Source organism: Sinocyclocheilus rhinocerous, unplaced genomic scaffold, assembly GCF_001515625.1.
Source record: "Sinocyclocheilus rhinocerous isolate Xijiao unplaced genomic scaffold, SAMN03320098_v1.1 scaffold556, whole genome shotgun sequence".
Classification (NCBI taxonomy): Eukaryota; Metazoa; Chordata; class Actinopteri; order Cypriniformes; family Cyprinidae; genus Sinocyclocheilus; species Sinocyclocheilus rhinocerous.
This window is the reverse complement of record NW_015631074.1, coordinates 1,132,758-1,148,564: the sequence shown is the minus strand read 5'-3', so window position 1 is coordinate 1,148,564 and position 15,807 is coordinate 1,132,758. Positions and strand designations below refer to the sequence as shown.

General features: G+C 35.4%; 2 protein-coding genes across 2 annotated transcripts in view; both read right to left on the bottom strand.

Annotated features, from left to right (window-relative positions):
- The window catches only part of LOC107741551 (receptor-type tyrosine-protein phosphatase C-like), a 36,258-nt gene extending 26,805 nt beyond the window's left edge, over nucleotides 1-9,453 (bottom strand). The window contains exons 1-2 of the mRNA XM_016554310.1: nucleotides 9,389-9,453; nucleotides 9,221-9,281 (exon numbers count right to left, since the gene is read on the bottom strand). The gene's annotated coding sequence lies outside the window, so the exon portion shown is untranslated. The remainder of the gene's footprint in view (nucleotides 1-9,220; nucleotides 9,282-9,388) is intronic.
- Nucleotides 9,454-9,940: 487 nt separating this feature from the next.
- LOC107741569 (receptor-type tyrosine-protein phosphatase C-like) overlaps nucleotides 9,941-15,807 on the bottom strand; it is an 11,109-nt gene continuing 5,242 nt past the window's right edge. The window contains exons 2-9 of the mRNA XM_016554322.1: nucleotides 14,083-14,103; nucleotides 13,907-13,963; nucleotides 12,163-12,180; nucleotides 11,807-12,046; nucleotides 11,433-11,630; nucleotides 10,617-10,727; nucleotides 10,351-10,482; nucleotides 9,941-9,960 (exon numbers count right to left, since the gene is read on the bottom strand). Of these exons, the coding sequence (XP_016409808.1) occupies nucleotides 9,941-9,960; nucleotides 10,351-10,482; nucleotides 10,617-10,727; nucleotides 11,433-11,630; nucleotides 11,807-12,046; nucleotides 12,163-12,180; nucleotides 13,907-13,963; nucleotides 14,083-14,103 (797 nt within the window). The remainder of the gene's footprint in view (nucleotides 9,961-10,350; nucleotides 10,483-10,616; nucleotides 10,728-11,432; nucleotides 11,631-11,806; nucleotides 12,047-12,162; nucleotides 12,181-13,906; nucleotides 13,964-14,082; nucleotides 14,104-15,807) is intronic.

Genomic DNA, 15,807 nt, shown 5'->3' with positions numbered 1-15,807 from the left:
ATTTTCTCCCAATCAGAGAGCCACGTTTTTTCAGGGGTAATGCAGGATTCGGCCATGATGCAGGCACATTTGTCTCCTGCACATGTGATTTCAATTCTGAACCCTGTAAAAGACTTCAAGCCAGGCCAGGAGCTTTCTATTTTCAAATTCAGAGGCTTTTAGGTCTCATGCTGGCAGCATGCATGGGTCTGCTCAACATGAGACCTTTTCAGTTCTGGCTCAAGTGAAGAGGTTTTCATCCTCTGAATCATGCCTCCCAGATTATAAGACTCATGTGCAGAGAGCTACGTACTCTATGCCTTTGGAAAAAGCCAGGGTTCCTCAACAGAGGTCTGGCATTAGAAGAGCCCTCATCTTTCATGGTACATAAATTGCTTTAAGATGAAGGCAGTGTTTCTAGCCTGTAAACTTGTCCTCCCACAGCTAAGGGACTACCAGATGTTGGTCAGGACCAAGAACGCTGATTCATTCAGTAATGAAAGAAGCACATCTTGAGTGAGTCATTTAATCATTAATTCATAAATTACATGCCTATTGTAGCCTGTTGATTTTTGTTCATGGTATTCAGCTCCAATAAATGGTTTGCAAAAAAGAGACACAGGATAAATGTTTGATATCATTATTTAATCACATTGGAATCGAAACTGGGAATCAAAAAGAATTGGAATCGATAAGCAGAATCGGAATCGGAATCGATACAATTCAAACGATACCCAACCCTAGTCAGGACAGACAACACTTTGGTATTTTCCTATATCAACCACCACCATGGTCGGCTGTGGCTACCTGTAAGCCTCTCCTTCGATAGTTCTGCTCCCAGCAGTTTTAACAAGGGATAGCCAGCACTGAGTTCACCTTCTCTTAGCGGCTCCATTCTGGCTGGCCCAGGTTTGGTTTCCAGACCTAATGTCTCTCCTTGATGGCATCTCCTGGAAAATCCCAGTCTGGAGAGATCTTCTCTGTCAAGTGCAGGGAACAATATTTCATCATTGTCCAGAGATCTGGAAGCTTTAGGTCTGGCCCCTGAGGAATACCAGTACATAGTATCTGGTCTTTCGGCCAAGGTTATTAAGACAATCCTCAGTGCTAGAGCTCCTTCTATCAGGATGTTGTATGCCCTGAAATAGCAACATTTCATGACATGGTGTAGACAGCAATAGGTGAACCCAGTTATCTTCCCGGTTGGTCAAGTGTTAGAGTTCCTTCAAGAATGTCTCTCAGCAGGGCTGGCTTTGACTACCTCGAACGTATATTTGCCGCTATTTCCGCTACCCATATTCCTTTGGATGGAGCTTTGGTTGGGATAATCCCCTTGGTGTCTCGGTTCTTGTGAGGTGCTAGACAGCTGAGGTCTGTCTGTCGGTCATGAGCTCCCTTCTGGGACCTATCATTGGTCCTAGGAGCCTTAACGAAAGCTCCTTTTGAGTCTTTGGGGTGCTCCAAATGCTCTCTCAAAGTGCCCCTGTTGCTAGCGTTTACACCAGTCAAGAGTGTAGGAGACCTCCAGGCCCTTTTAGTAGCCTCCTCCTGCTTGGACTTCGATTTGGAATTGTATCACACCAAACGATTTTGGGTGCAATGCGCTGTTCGTCCTGTGGTGGCTGTAATAAAAACCTAATTGTGCTAAAAGTTTTATGTCAAGAGGAAATTACTCAAAGTGAGACTTCTGCTGAGACCACGTGCTTCAGAGAAAGTTTCACATCTTCATCAGAGGTACCAAAAAAAAAAAGATACAGGTGACGTAAATATTTAATTTCAGTCATGTTTACGTAGTGAGAAATAATAATAAACTAAACAAATGTCCATTGTTGCTTATATTAGGTGTTGCATGTATTAAACCTTGCAAAATCCTTGTTGCACTTCCAATCAGTACAGCTTCTTGTAAACGGAGCTTCTTCACTCTAAAATTGGTCAAGAAACATTTGAGAGAGTGAGCAACAGGGGTGTTTTCAGTATTGAATCCAATTCATTCTTAAAGAAGTTGATGTGTTTTGCAAGGAAACACAAAAACCGCATAATACAGCCTTTATAAATACATGACAATGATACAATGATCATAAACAAAACTTCCTGGTCCCCAGTATTGTGGTCTCGAAATGCCACTGGGTTAGGGTAGTTATTTAAACTGTCCAGTAGATGCTATACATTTTTCATACAAATAAATTGCACAGTGATTCAGACTTTAAATGGCTTATCATTCTATCTTAAAGTCATACAGTTCTGAATGGTTAATCTATTTACAAGTTCAGTGAAATGTTATCTGGCATGTTTGATGACGTAACACACAGTCATGTCAATCAGAGGTGACTTCTCCCTCTTCCCCTTCAAACTGATCCAAACAATGATTCTCTGATTCACTTATTAAGACTTTCTGCCACCTACTGGCAGTTTAAATTCACATATACTGTAGCCTAAAACTTAATCTCCTGGTTTCACAGACAAGGCTTAAACCTAGTCCCAGACTAAAATGTAAATCTGAGCTGTTTCAGCTGAGAGAAACTTGCACTGACTGACCTTACAATATATCAGTGCCTTTGTTTTGCCTCAAGATGCACACCGGTAATGTTTTTTTTTTTCTTTCTAAGTCATATTTATAAAAATTACTTAAATGTTCTAATTGAACTGTGGCCTAATCCTGGTTTAGTCTAAGCCCTGCCTGTGAAACCAGGCCTATTTTTAAAACTTTAATCTCATAAAATGATTTATGCCTTTTGTGGGCAGTTTCCCTGACAGAAATCAAGTCTAGTCCTGGACTAAAATGACATTTAAAACCAGATTAACAGAATTCTGCTTTCTCTGTCATGGTTTTAAATAGTCCTAGACCTTGTCTAGTAGAGAGTTTAATGATCTGATTTCTTTGAGGAAGACTAGAGCTACTCCAGGACTTCTTTGTGTCTTCTTCTTTGAACCACAACATTAGGGTACAACATTTAGGCCTCCCTTTAGTTCTGAAGTAGCTTGAGTCTTCCTCCAGGAAATGATCATGGTTGCCATCTGGTATGATCCCGATGGGATGCTGGCTCTCAATTATACCTGTCAGGAATTTATCCAATTGGTCTTCATTTACAGACTGTCCACCAGCCTTAAACCTCTCTCTTTGGGCATCAGCAGCAGTTGTTATATATATATATATATATATATATATATACACATTCTTCCACAACACCTGAGTGGATGTTGTAAACTCATTTCCATAAAGCTCACATTCTCTACTGACAACGTAGCGCAGCAAGCATCTTGCCTAATCTAAGTGCTTTTTGACCAGTTTTGAGGATACTAAAAAGCACATTCGCACACTAAATGCCAAAAAATGAAGGTCCATGTCATCCCCAAGAATTGCTTATTTGTTATTATTGTTTCTCCTCTATGCCCCGCCTTTTTGAAATGCGTAAATTTTTACAAAGCTCATCGGTCTGAAAAAGCGAGGTGTGCTGTTAAACATCTCTGAATCTCGCACATACACTTTAAATGAGAACACATGAGTAGCAGTTCGATATGGCTGTATATCAGCATGGTTGCCGTAGGTTATCACAGCGTGCTAATATACAGCTATCGCACAGTTACAAGTGTAATATTGCATTTATACAACAGTTCTACAAGCACAAAAAAGACAACAGTGGAGCGTCTTTAAAAAAACCCTCTTTTATATGGAACTACTTCCTTCTGCCATGGATTCAAATCTCAGTCTGACATTTTAACAGCTGAGCTCAAGCTTCCATTACTAATTCGAAAACGTCATTTTAGAACTATTAACGAAGGAACGTTGGGTTGCTTCATTGAAAGCTTATTGTATTACTGTTTTAAGAAAAGTAGGGTATTATGAGAGATGGACTGAGCGAGTGTGATTACCTGCATCTGATACAGCATTCATTCCTCAGCTCAATGTTATATTCAGCATAAAACGTTAGTTTTAATATCCGCTGAGGAATCGTACGATATCTTTGTCGTACTATCCTTTCATCTGTTAAGGGTGATTTCCGGTGACAGCGCTGCTCACTGCATTTGTTGGCTGTGTCTTACAAGCCGATGTTGAAAATAAAAATAACTTCCTTGTTTACAACCCTGTTTAAGTCTCTTTCAATATAAAAGTCTTTACTGCTGACTCATTCATAAAGGCTTTCTCTTGTTGCCATCTAATGGCGGAATAATGTAACTAAAATCAACATGACGAGCACAAACACAATTTCTCAACACTAAATACTATTATTAAATAATAATAAAGAGAGAAGTTTGGAAGGGCCATTCCACCTTCAGCTTTAGATTTACAAAAGCAGGTTTTACTTATTCTATGGACTTTATAGTACCACAAAAAAAACACAAAAAAAAAGACTAATGAGTCCAGTTGCTTGAAAAAATACTAGGCAAAAATATAATTAAAAAAAAACATTAACCCTTCATAACAAGAAATTAGGAAGGGGTATCTCTAGTGTAAACTAAATAATGTTTTTGCAGTTTGGCCACTAGAGGGGGAAAGTTAGCTTTGAATAATGACTGAAAATTATTTCTATCCTCAATTCCTAAATATGTAAATTGAGATGCCTGATTTTAAATGGGATTTGGTGAAGAACGTCTCGGTTACGTTTGGTAACGCTCGTTCCCTGAAGGAGGGAACGGAGACGTCACGTCAGATGACCGACGAATTGGGATCTCGCTTAGAGAGACCAATCTACTTTGAGTGTAAACTAAACGAGCCAATGCACATTGAGGGAACGGAGACGTCACGTCCGGTCGCCACAGCTCCTGTACCACCGCTGAGCGGCCGGGTCACCGGCTCGGCTCCTCAGCGAAAACCTGAATATGCGCTGCATCTGCTGCCTACTTATACTCATGCTGTGATCAGCGGCAGCTGGATGCAATAATCGCATGCCAATGTGCATTGGCTCGTTTAGTTTAGACTCGAAGTAGATTGGTCTCTCTAAGCGAGATCCCAATTCGTCGGTCATCTGACGTGACGTTGAGAGTGACCGACTGAAAAGGAACTGAAAGGAATTGTACCTTGATGGGCATTCATTTAATCTTAGACCAGTTTATCCATACTCTGAGAACCAAAGTGAGAGTAGATTATCTTAAAAAGACGTCAAAGATTTGAAAAGGAGTCCCTGTTTGGAATAAATCCTGTCTTATCAGGGTGAAGTTACAGAACTAAGCATAATGGACAAAACTTTAGTCAAAATTTGTGTTTCTCATGTCAGAAGTGAAACTGGCCTATATCTACTTACTTCCTCTGGTAGCCTCATTTGAACAGGAGGTAAAATATCAGCAGTATTTAAATAAGATGAGAAAAGATCACTAAATTCTTTGTAAAACTAGGACTGGGGTATCCATCGGGTCCTGGGGTCTTATTAACACTTCACTGACTTAATTGTATCTTTTATTTCTGAAACTAAGAGTTCTGCATTGAGGAATTCACAGTCTTCCTGAAAAAGAACAGGAAGCTCACGACTATCCAATAAGTTTTTACAGCCAGGTCATCGATTAAAGGGATAGTTCACCCAAAAATGAAAATTCTGTCATTAATTACTCACCCTCATGTCGTTCTAAACCCGTAAGACCTCCGTTCATCTTCGGAACACAAATTAAGGTATTTTTCATTAATTCTGAGAGCTCTCTGATCCTCCCATAGACAGCAATGTAATTAACACAATCAAGGTCCAGAAACGTAGCAAGGAGATCAGTAAAATAATCCATGTGCCATCAGTGGTTCAAGTGTAATTTTACGAAGCTACAAGAATACTTTTTGTATGCAAAGAAAACAAAAATAACGATTTTATTCAACAATTCATCTCCTCCGCATCACCCTTGCACCATTTTGGAAAGTATCCACTGAACGCAAACAGCGTTTTATGCAATTAAATAAAGTCACATTTGTATTTGTTCTTCAGACATTCAACTTTAAATGCAATGTAAGTGACCATACAACCAGAATCTAACATGATTTTGAGATACGTTTAATACATGTTGAGTTACAGTTATACAGTCTTTGGAAAAACAATATTGATAAATGTTCTATGCCAGTGTTTCCCAACCGGGGTGCCGTCTGTCGAGAGCAGGGGTGCCGTGTAAAAAATCATTTTTTAATATTTTTAAATTGCTAAAATGTTCAAAAAAGCAGCTATTTTCATTTGTTGGCCTATCGTTATTTTTTATTTGTGCTATCATTAGTCATTTCTTTAATTGTTCTTATTTTATTATTAACTGCTTAGCCTCCTTGTAATAAATTTTGTAGGGTGCCACAAATTTGTTAAAATTTCCAAAGGGTGCCACGACTAAAGAAAGGTTGGGAAACATTGTTCTATGCAATTGTTTTCATAGAGAGAAACAAGATACAATTCTAGTTTTAACATTATTTGTTTTCAGACATCTTTAAAAGAAAAAAAAAATCTGTTATATACAAAGGGACCCAACATTTGGTTTTTGACCACTGAAAATGTGTATAATTTAACAGTTTACTCATGAAGCCACATTGAGATCCCCATATCTCTGGAAATGAACCATATAGAGCCTTAAAAATGAAAATAACAAAGAAAAGTTTAAGGACCAAAATATAAACAGATATTAAGATATCGTTATTACCTCTTTAGTTACAGGCATGCAAACTGATTCGCACGCCGCTCGTGAACTGCGCTTCAGTCATATTGTGCTGAGAACTGCTCCATTCGGTTCGTACGTGAAGTTAGCGCTTATAAAAGCGCAGAAGGAGCGATTTAAATAATTAATAGCCTGATTGGAGGTTTCCATTAACCATGGTAGGGGGGGGGGTTTAAATTACCCCTATCCCCCCCCCCACAAACTACGCCCCTGCGTGGGCGGGGCCTAAGCAATGTGATGTCATATTGCTTAGAGAATCAAAACAGCAGGCCTGAGACTGGTTTGGTTTAATGGCGATTAAAAAATAAGAAGTGGGTGGATTTTTATCATTGTAGGGTGGCTGTGTTCACACACGGCCAAAACACATTTATGTCCAAATCCATGTAAAAGTGGATTTTGCATAATAGGTGCCCCTTAAAGTCAACAGATTATATTAATAGACATACCTATCTGTGTTTAAAAATAAAATAATTTCTAAAGTCATTTAGACACTCTTAATCTTAATTTTTGTTACATGGAAGAAAACAAATAATGCAGGTCTATATGACATCATGCATGGTAAATCAATTTCTTTGTTCGATTTTGAATACATTCACTACAGAACTAATACAAATAAGTAATATAGTATGTATTACTAAGGTTTTAATGTCTTGTCTGCATCCATAGGCTCTTAATTCCTGTACCTGTGTCAATCCATAACGCGTCTTGTTCAACTTTTCAGACAAGCAAAGATGTCATTCGACACGTGAAGAGGATGCAGAAACCCTGATATTTAAACCTCGGTGCTGTATATTGCATTGCATTTATGGTTCAAATAATTTGTTAACATAATAATGTAAAGCTTGTGGCAAACAATTAATTAAAGCAAACCATTAACATTAATTGCTAACAGAAAAGGTAATACATTTACAGGCATTCATTCTCTCTTCTGTCCCCAAAGAGTATTTGGACACATTTAATCACATTTTAAAATGACTATCATTACATAATGTAACAAAATCAAACCATTATTATTTTTTAAGCGTGAACAAACTGGAAATTTTTAAGTGTGACTGTACATTAATGAGGAAAAAAAATTAACTTAAATGATTTTAGCAAATGGCTGCAATATAACAAAGAGTGAAAAATTTAAGGGGGTCTGAATACTTTCCGTACCCACTGTATATATATATATATACATATATTTACACACTACCAGTCAAAATTTTTTAACAAAAGATTTTTAATGTTTTTTTTAAGAAGTCTCTTTTGTTCACCAAGCCTGCATTTATTTGATCCAAAATACAGCCAAAGAAGTAATATTGTTAAATATTTTTACTATTTAAAATAACTGCTTTCTATTTGGATATATTTTAAAATGTAATTTATTCCTGTGATCAAACTGAATTTTCAGCATCATTACTCCAGTCTTCAGTGTTTATTTTTTCAGTAGTTATCTGAAATATATATATATATATAGTTTTTTTTGGTGGGAAAGAAATTATAGAAATTAATACTTTTATTTAGCAAGGATGCTTTAAATTGATCAAAAGTGATGATAAAGACATTACAAAATATTTCTATTTCAGATAAATGCTGTTCTTCTGAACTTTCTATTCATCAAAGAAACCTGAAAAAAAAATCAACATAATAATAATAATAATAGTAATAATAAAAAAAAGTTTTTTGAGCAGCAAATCAGTATATTAGAATGATTTCTGAAGGATCATGTGACTGTAGTAATGATGCTAAAAATTCAGCTTTGAAATCACAGGAATAAATTACATTTTAAAATATATTCTAATAGAAAACAGATATTTTAAATAGTAAACATATTTCAAAATGTTACTGTTTTCGCTGTACTTTGGATCAAATAAATGCAGGCTTGGTGAGCAGAAGAGAATTCTTTCAAAAACATTAAAAATCTTACTGTTCAAAAACTTTTGACTGGTATTTATTTATTTATTTAATTGTCCGAGTTCAGGTTTTTCAAAGCAAATTGTTAATGACCTCTATTTCTTGCAAAAATGTTTTGCTGAGGTAAAACACTAACAGCTAGAAGTAAATGTTGTGCTTCCTTTGGATATGCTGTCATCTGTACTGATGGTATACTGGTTTAAACATTTACACAGTATTTGTCCATAACATTGCAGCCATTCATATTCACCTCTTGGTCTGTTGTTTCGTCTCCATTCTTTGTAAGTTTGTACTGACCTGTGCATATGAACATTCACAAATTCATAAGAAACTAACTATATGTCCTGAACAACACAATCAGACAGGTGCAATAAAATATCTATAATAATTTGTCACTGCATTAGATACGTTTAAAAATATAAATTTTTGGAAAAATGTAATCTTCTAAAATCACAATAGAAACCAAAAGCAATTATAATGAAACCAAAGATGTTGAATAACAATGAACATAATTATAAAATCAATTTAGTGTTTAATATTATATTCATATATTTTTAAGTGTGCCTTAAGAGTCTAAGGACTTTTTAGTGTCACTGTATTGTACCAAAAAATAAGTGAGCGCAGCTATAAAAGCAACTTCAGAAAGATGATACATATAACATGTAAATCACAGAACTTAATAGAAATGGGAAATAGCTCCTCTAGTTGGGCCGGAATGAGAAAAGGTTGCTCTTACATTTAGTAGTAGCTTCAGAAGTAATGAAAGCTGAATGTCCTTCTTTATTCTCGGCTGTAATCTGAAATGAATAAATGTGAACTGTGAAGCACTGCAATTCCAACCCATGTGACTCTTTGGCTTTAATGAATGACAGATGCTGAAAGACATTAGGTGGGATTCAAATACCTTAACATCATATGTTGCATAGTAAAGATCTGCAAATTTAAACAAGCATCTGTTCTGTGGACCTGCAGTGACAGTTTCTCCATTGTATGTGATTTCAGCTATGAATGTCCCATTTCTTCCATTCCAGACTATCTTTGATCCCTTGTTTTCACATTTTATTTCAAGAGAATTGTGAGAAGGGTAATTTATTTCAATTTGTGATTGGAAAATGGGCTCTATCAACAGAATAAAACAAAACATATTTTAGACAAACAATGGCATATCATTTACATACAATTTAATTGCAACATTCATGAAAATTCCATTCAGCAATTAACTGTTATTTTATTAAATTACTAACAATACACATTATAGATAGAAAATGCATGGGGGTAAAAAGGTCCAAAGCTGATAAGGACCAGACCGATGAGCTTTGTAAAAATCGACGCGTTTCAGAACGGCGGGGCATAGAGGAGAAACAATAATGTACAGTATGTGGAAAATAATGTTTTTTTTTTACCTTAAACCACATAAACACATTTCATTACACCAAATACACAAAATAATGTTCTTTTAAGCAGCATCATATGGCCCTTTAAAGTGAAATCAAAGTGATACAAGTTAGAGCGATACGTTTCTTAATTAAAAGAACCGAGTTGCAATGTAAGTCCACTTATAAATTGTTCTGACAAGTTAAAGGGACAAAAACAAAGATGTTGTTACAATATAACAATGGAAACATTCAATCAGCATTCAGCATTTAATATTATATTATACAACTGATTTTAAAGACATTCGTATAGTTTTAAGTGCACCTTAAGAGTCTAAATACTTTTTAGGGTCAATGTATTGTACATTTAACTACATGTAAACAAGCTTTTTTTTGCTAGTCATCATGACATTATTGGTAAATATTCCCAGGTGTGCAGGAGAGAAAGAGGGAAGAACTTTGAACCAGCGCTATCTCTTTAATAGGAACTCACCGCAATTTATTTGAATGGAGAGCTCATTACTCTTGATGGGTTGTTTCTCGTAAGGATATTCTCCGGTGCAGGTGTACGGTTTGTAGGGTAATAATGACACTGGGGTGTTTAAACCATAAATTACGCTGTTTTCTGACAAATAAAGAAGAGAAAACTCATTCATCATCTGCTTGTCTGTTTAATCATCAATGTAAATATAGTATGATTACAATAAAAAATATGTAAATATGAGTTCACAGTGCCATCGAAACATTTCCAGTACTTACCGTTCTCATTATTGGTGCAACTGATGATAAGCGTAGCATTACATCGTGCTGGTTTATTCATCCATTCAAACTGAGAGGGAATAGTTTCTTTGAAGTTTATGTCAGGCTTGACTGAAACATAAACATCCAGTTCATTTAGAAAAAAAATACAGATCAAACTTTTCAAGTCACATCACAAACACGTCAGCAACAAACAGGAAAAATTACAATGAATTTGAATTAAGGTAGCAAACAAAATGTAGAATTAAAATTCAAGTAAAATTAAAATGATAACATAATTATACCTGAAATTATCAAATAAAATTTTTAAGGTAGCGAACAAAATGTAGAATTAAAATTCAAGTAAAATTAAAATTATAACATATAATCATACCTAAAATTATAACATATAAATTATAACAAATAATTATAATGTAAAACTGTTTTAAGTTTGTTTTCATTTTGTTATTATGATACACAAAATATGTTGCGTACTTGTACGCAAAGAAACCAATATTAAACAGATATTAATAATCAGTGTTTGAAATGCCATCTACAGAAATGTGTAATGTATGTCATTATATTTAATACAGTCATTTTGCAATTAATGTAATTAAAATTCCAATTGGGCCTCCTGTGTGTTGTGACCAATTCAAATTCACACTCATGAACTGAAAAACAGTCAATTCAGCAGCATGAAAGAGAGTGCGATTGCTCAAACATTCAACATTTTTCTACAGACATTTGTGTTTAAACAGCAGTAAAAATTGAGCATGTTTTTCACGTTGAAAACTAAATTGAATAACGATACATCTGTTCAGTTTATTAAATACCAACCTGGGGGCAGAGCAACATTCATTGTGTAGGTACATGTGTCCAGTACAACGGTGTGTGTGGATGCGCAAGAGTTTTGCTCCGTTATTTCAACACATTCAGTCAGATCCCATTTCTGATTATCATTAAATATTCCTTTCAAACACACTTTATTATCTGTCACGCTTGTCACAACAGTATTCGGAACAGTTTCTCCATTTTCTATAAAAAAATTAAGCACAAATGTAAATACATATTAAAATTATAATTATCTAAATACTTTTGTTTTTTTGAGGTCACTCAAAAAATAAAATATGTCCCATCTATTTTAGTAGATAGATGGGATCTATTTTAGATCTAATTCATGCAGAAATCTTCTTCCCGGTTAAAACACTTACCACTGGAAGTGAAGGTGTTGCTTCCACTGTGTTTACAGTCATCCACACTGACGGTGTACACAGTGCATGGTTTTAACCATTCAAATGGAATTTTAAAGGCAGTTCGGTTAGATATTTGCTCAGCACGGATCTCATTGTGCTTATCCTTTATCTTGATTATGTAAATTTGGTCCTTAGAGCCGTTGATATTCACCACATGAGCTTTGGTTTTGTTCACACTCTTCATTAGGCTGTACTGACCTGTGTGTAAGTGTGTATGAACATTCACAAATTCATAAGACGCAAACTGTGTCTTGAACAACACAATTAAAGTTGACTTCACACAACAGGCACAATATATATATGCAAATACTCACATGGGATTTCTGTGGTACCTGAGAAAAGCACATATTTAAATGTTAATCATCATAAATCAAGCAATTTTGTCTCAATAAACGCGTTGTGGTGTTACCCGTGATGCTGGTGAATGTGTGTAAGGTTGAGGAGGGTTGCGTGGAGGTGAGAGGTGTGATGGTTGTGATTGGAGGTAAGTAGGTGTCATTACTTGGTTGAGTTGCTAGTTGACAATAAAAGAGTTAAACATGACTGACCAGACTAAAGATGTGCTGCAAAGTTTAACTAACGAATAAACAACACATTTCAAGAAGCGAATCGTTACCTTGACCTGGTGATAGTGGGGTTTGTGTAGGAGTGTGTGAGGGTGAGGGGCCTGTTTCTAAAGGAAATAAAAGTTGATTAACATATTAAATGTTGTATTGGTAGTAGCCGTGTTACATTACACAATTATAAATTTGCACTAAAATAAATAATAAAGGTGCACAACCTTTGACATCAACAATACCACTTATGGGAGGTAAACGTTGTGTGATATTAGTGAAATATTTTTAGATTTTAAATGAAACCCTGAGGGCTTCATTGGCTGGTGCTGATGCAGATGCGTGTAGGAAAGCTATTTTAAATGTATTTACATGACTTGAGGTTGAAGAAAAAATAACAAATTGGTTAATTAATAAAAACTAAACTGCAGTGGTGCTGGTGTTTTGTTGTTGCGAGGCGGTGTGTGTGGGTGAGAGATTGATGTGCAATACTGATTATAATAAAAAGATAATTGTTATTTGATCAATAAAATGTTCATCTGGTCCCACTTTATATCTGGTGTCTTTAACTACCATGTACTTAAGTTAAAAAAAAATTATTTGTTGGTACAGTCTACTTATTGTGTTCATGTTGTATTGCAAAACACTTTTGATGCTTTTGAGGTGGGATATGGGTCAGGTTAGGTAATTACAGAAATTAATAAAAAATATAATTACATGCAGGTATTTTTACATGTAAATTAAACCGTACTGTATGCACACAATAAGCCCATTGTATCAAATGATTAATTTAAATGTTTGCAGTTAATGACACTTAATATAAAGTGGGTCCATATATAGTCCTGTATGAGAAGGTTCGACATCACACGGTGACCCAACATAGTACCAGATGTCTGTATTGTACAAAGAAAGTCAATACAAAATAAATTATTACTACCATAAACTGCATAAGCTGAAAAGTATGCTAATTTATTTACATGATAGAGACTGAAAACTGATAAATTAGTCAAATATAAAAAAAATGTAGAAAAGAAATGTAATGTTAAATACACTTTTACCTACAGTAGTGTTGATGTTTTCTTGTTGTGTGGTGCACGGGGGTGAGATTATATGGATTTTATCTTTAGTACATGATAACTATTATTAGATCAAATATAATATCACACGGTGACCCCACATAGTACTATAGGGCAACGAATTCAGTTGCATACACTAAACAACATATGTATATACAGTGTATATATATATATATAAACACACAAAAAGAAAACATTAAATATGATGTATGCTGTTACCTGCAGTGGTGCAGGTGTTTTGTTGTTGCAAGGTGGAGTGTGGGAGTGAGAGTGAAGAGGAATGTGTGTGTGAGGGGTCTGAGACTGAAGGGAAAAGCAAGTTCATATTAGGCGCTAAATCTACAAACTTAAAAGACCAAGGTCAGAATGTGAGAGATTGTGTGTGAGAGAATAACAATGCAAGAGTGTGAGTTTGATGTCAGCTTTACCTTCAGTGATATTTGTGTTTGGTGAAATGGTGGGAGTGGAGGAGTTTGACTGATTGCCTATAATGATGGATTGACAGCATGAAACATTATGTAAGCATGTCAAGTTGATACTGTATATACTTTCTGTCCCATATGTTTAATCAGGAACAGCATAACAGAAACAGAGCAACACTTACCTGCATCACTTTTTCCTGAATCTGTGGAAAGTGTGAGATAAAAACCATATGAATTACCTTCATCAGAATTACATTGTGCAATCATTGTTTAATCATTAAATTTTATGATTAAGGCTGAGGCTCAACAAAAAAAAGTGTTCTCTTCTGCTTTTTTATAGACTTGTCTATCCCAACTATGCATTATTATGTGGCTAAATTAATTTGATTATTGGCATCTCTTTGCTGATGTGATTCATTACTTGAAAACTTCTGTTACAGAGAGGAATGTAGATGTGAGAAATTATTAATATTTAGAAATGGGATGCTGAGAATACATAAAAAAAACGTTTGAACGTTTTTCAAGGTCGATGACTAGAAACTGCTGAAACATGCTAAGTATTGTAAAAACATTCTAATGTAATGGCAGAAGTATGTCGTGATCAATGACGCATGTTTAGAACAACAATTTTAAAACAAAACACAAAACAAAACGAAAAACACCAGTTACATGACAACGAAAACAATATGAAACATACGTAACCCGACTGTGCCTTGATTACAATGCGCAAAATGTATTATTAAGGAAAAATCGAGAAAGCAGTGTAACATTAGATTTCATACATACTGCTAGTGACACCTTGTGGTCGAGTTTGGTACCGCATAAATATAATAAAATGTAAACAGAAGACAAAAAAAAAGGAATGAATACTAAATCAATTCTTATTTAGTCTGGATTTATTTTTATTACCAAATGCAGATGTTTATCACTATTAACTATTACAAGACCTTAAACGCGAAGCCTGGTGTAGCCTAAAAGTGCTTGCTTGGGGCAATCAATCAATCAAACAATAACTGCCTCTTGTTCAGTGATATTATGTTCGTGTGCACGGCATGATGGGATGGTCAGATGTGTGGTGGATGAAGTTCAGAGTGTGAGAGATGAGTGAGTGAGTGTGTGTGTGTGAGAGATGAGAGTGTGAGAGATGAGTGAGTGAGTGTGTGTGTGTGAGAGATGAGTGTGTGTGTGTGTGTGTGTGTAAGTATAGTAATGCAGGAGTGTGAGTTTGAAGTCAGCTTTCCCTTCAGTGGTATCTGCAGGTGTGTTTGATGCTTTGATGGGAATGGAGGAGTCTGAGTGTGAGATAAAACGTTATTAACTTCATCAGAATAATGTTTTGCAACCAAACTTTTAATTTAGTTTAATTATTTCTAGGAATTAAAAGGGTGAACAGCTTTTGTGATGATTAGACTGAAATTACTGCATGACGCGCAGCAAATGTACTTTACTCACATTACCTCACCAAACACAAAACATCTGTTAGTTAGCAGTACTATTTATGATTAATGTCTTCAATAGACTTCATAGGGAAAAAAATCTTTTAATATATTAAGATTAGCAACATTATAAAAATATAACACTGCTCATGACACAACTAATACATGAGCGCAGCACTGATGATACTGATACTGTATTTTCTATGCGCTTACCCTAAACCTAAAAACCTAAAAAAAAAAAAGATCCCACAAGGTCAAAATTTACTGGTATTACATCAGTGGTATTACATTTGGTCCTCGAAATGTACTGTGAGGTGACACTTTACAATAAGATTTCATTTGTTAACAGTAGTTCCCTTTCAGTCGGTCACTCTCGACGTCACGTCGGATGACCGACGAATTGGGATCTCGCTTAGAGAAACCAATCTACTTCGAGGACCAAATGTAATACCACTGATGTAATACCAGTGG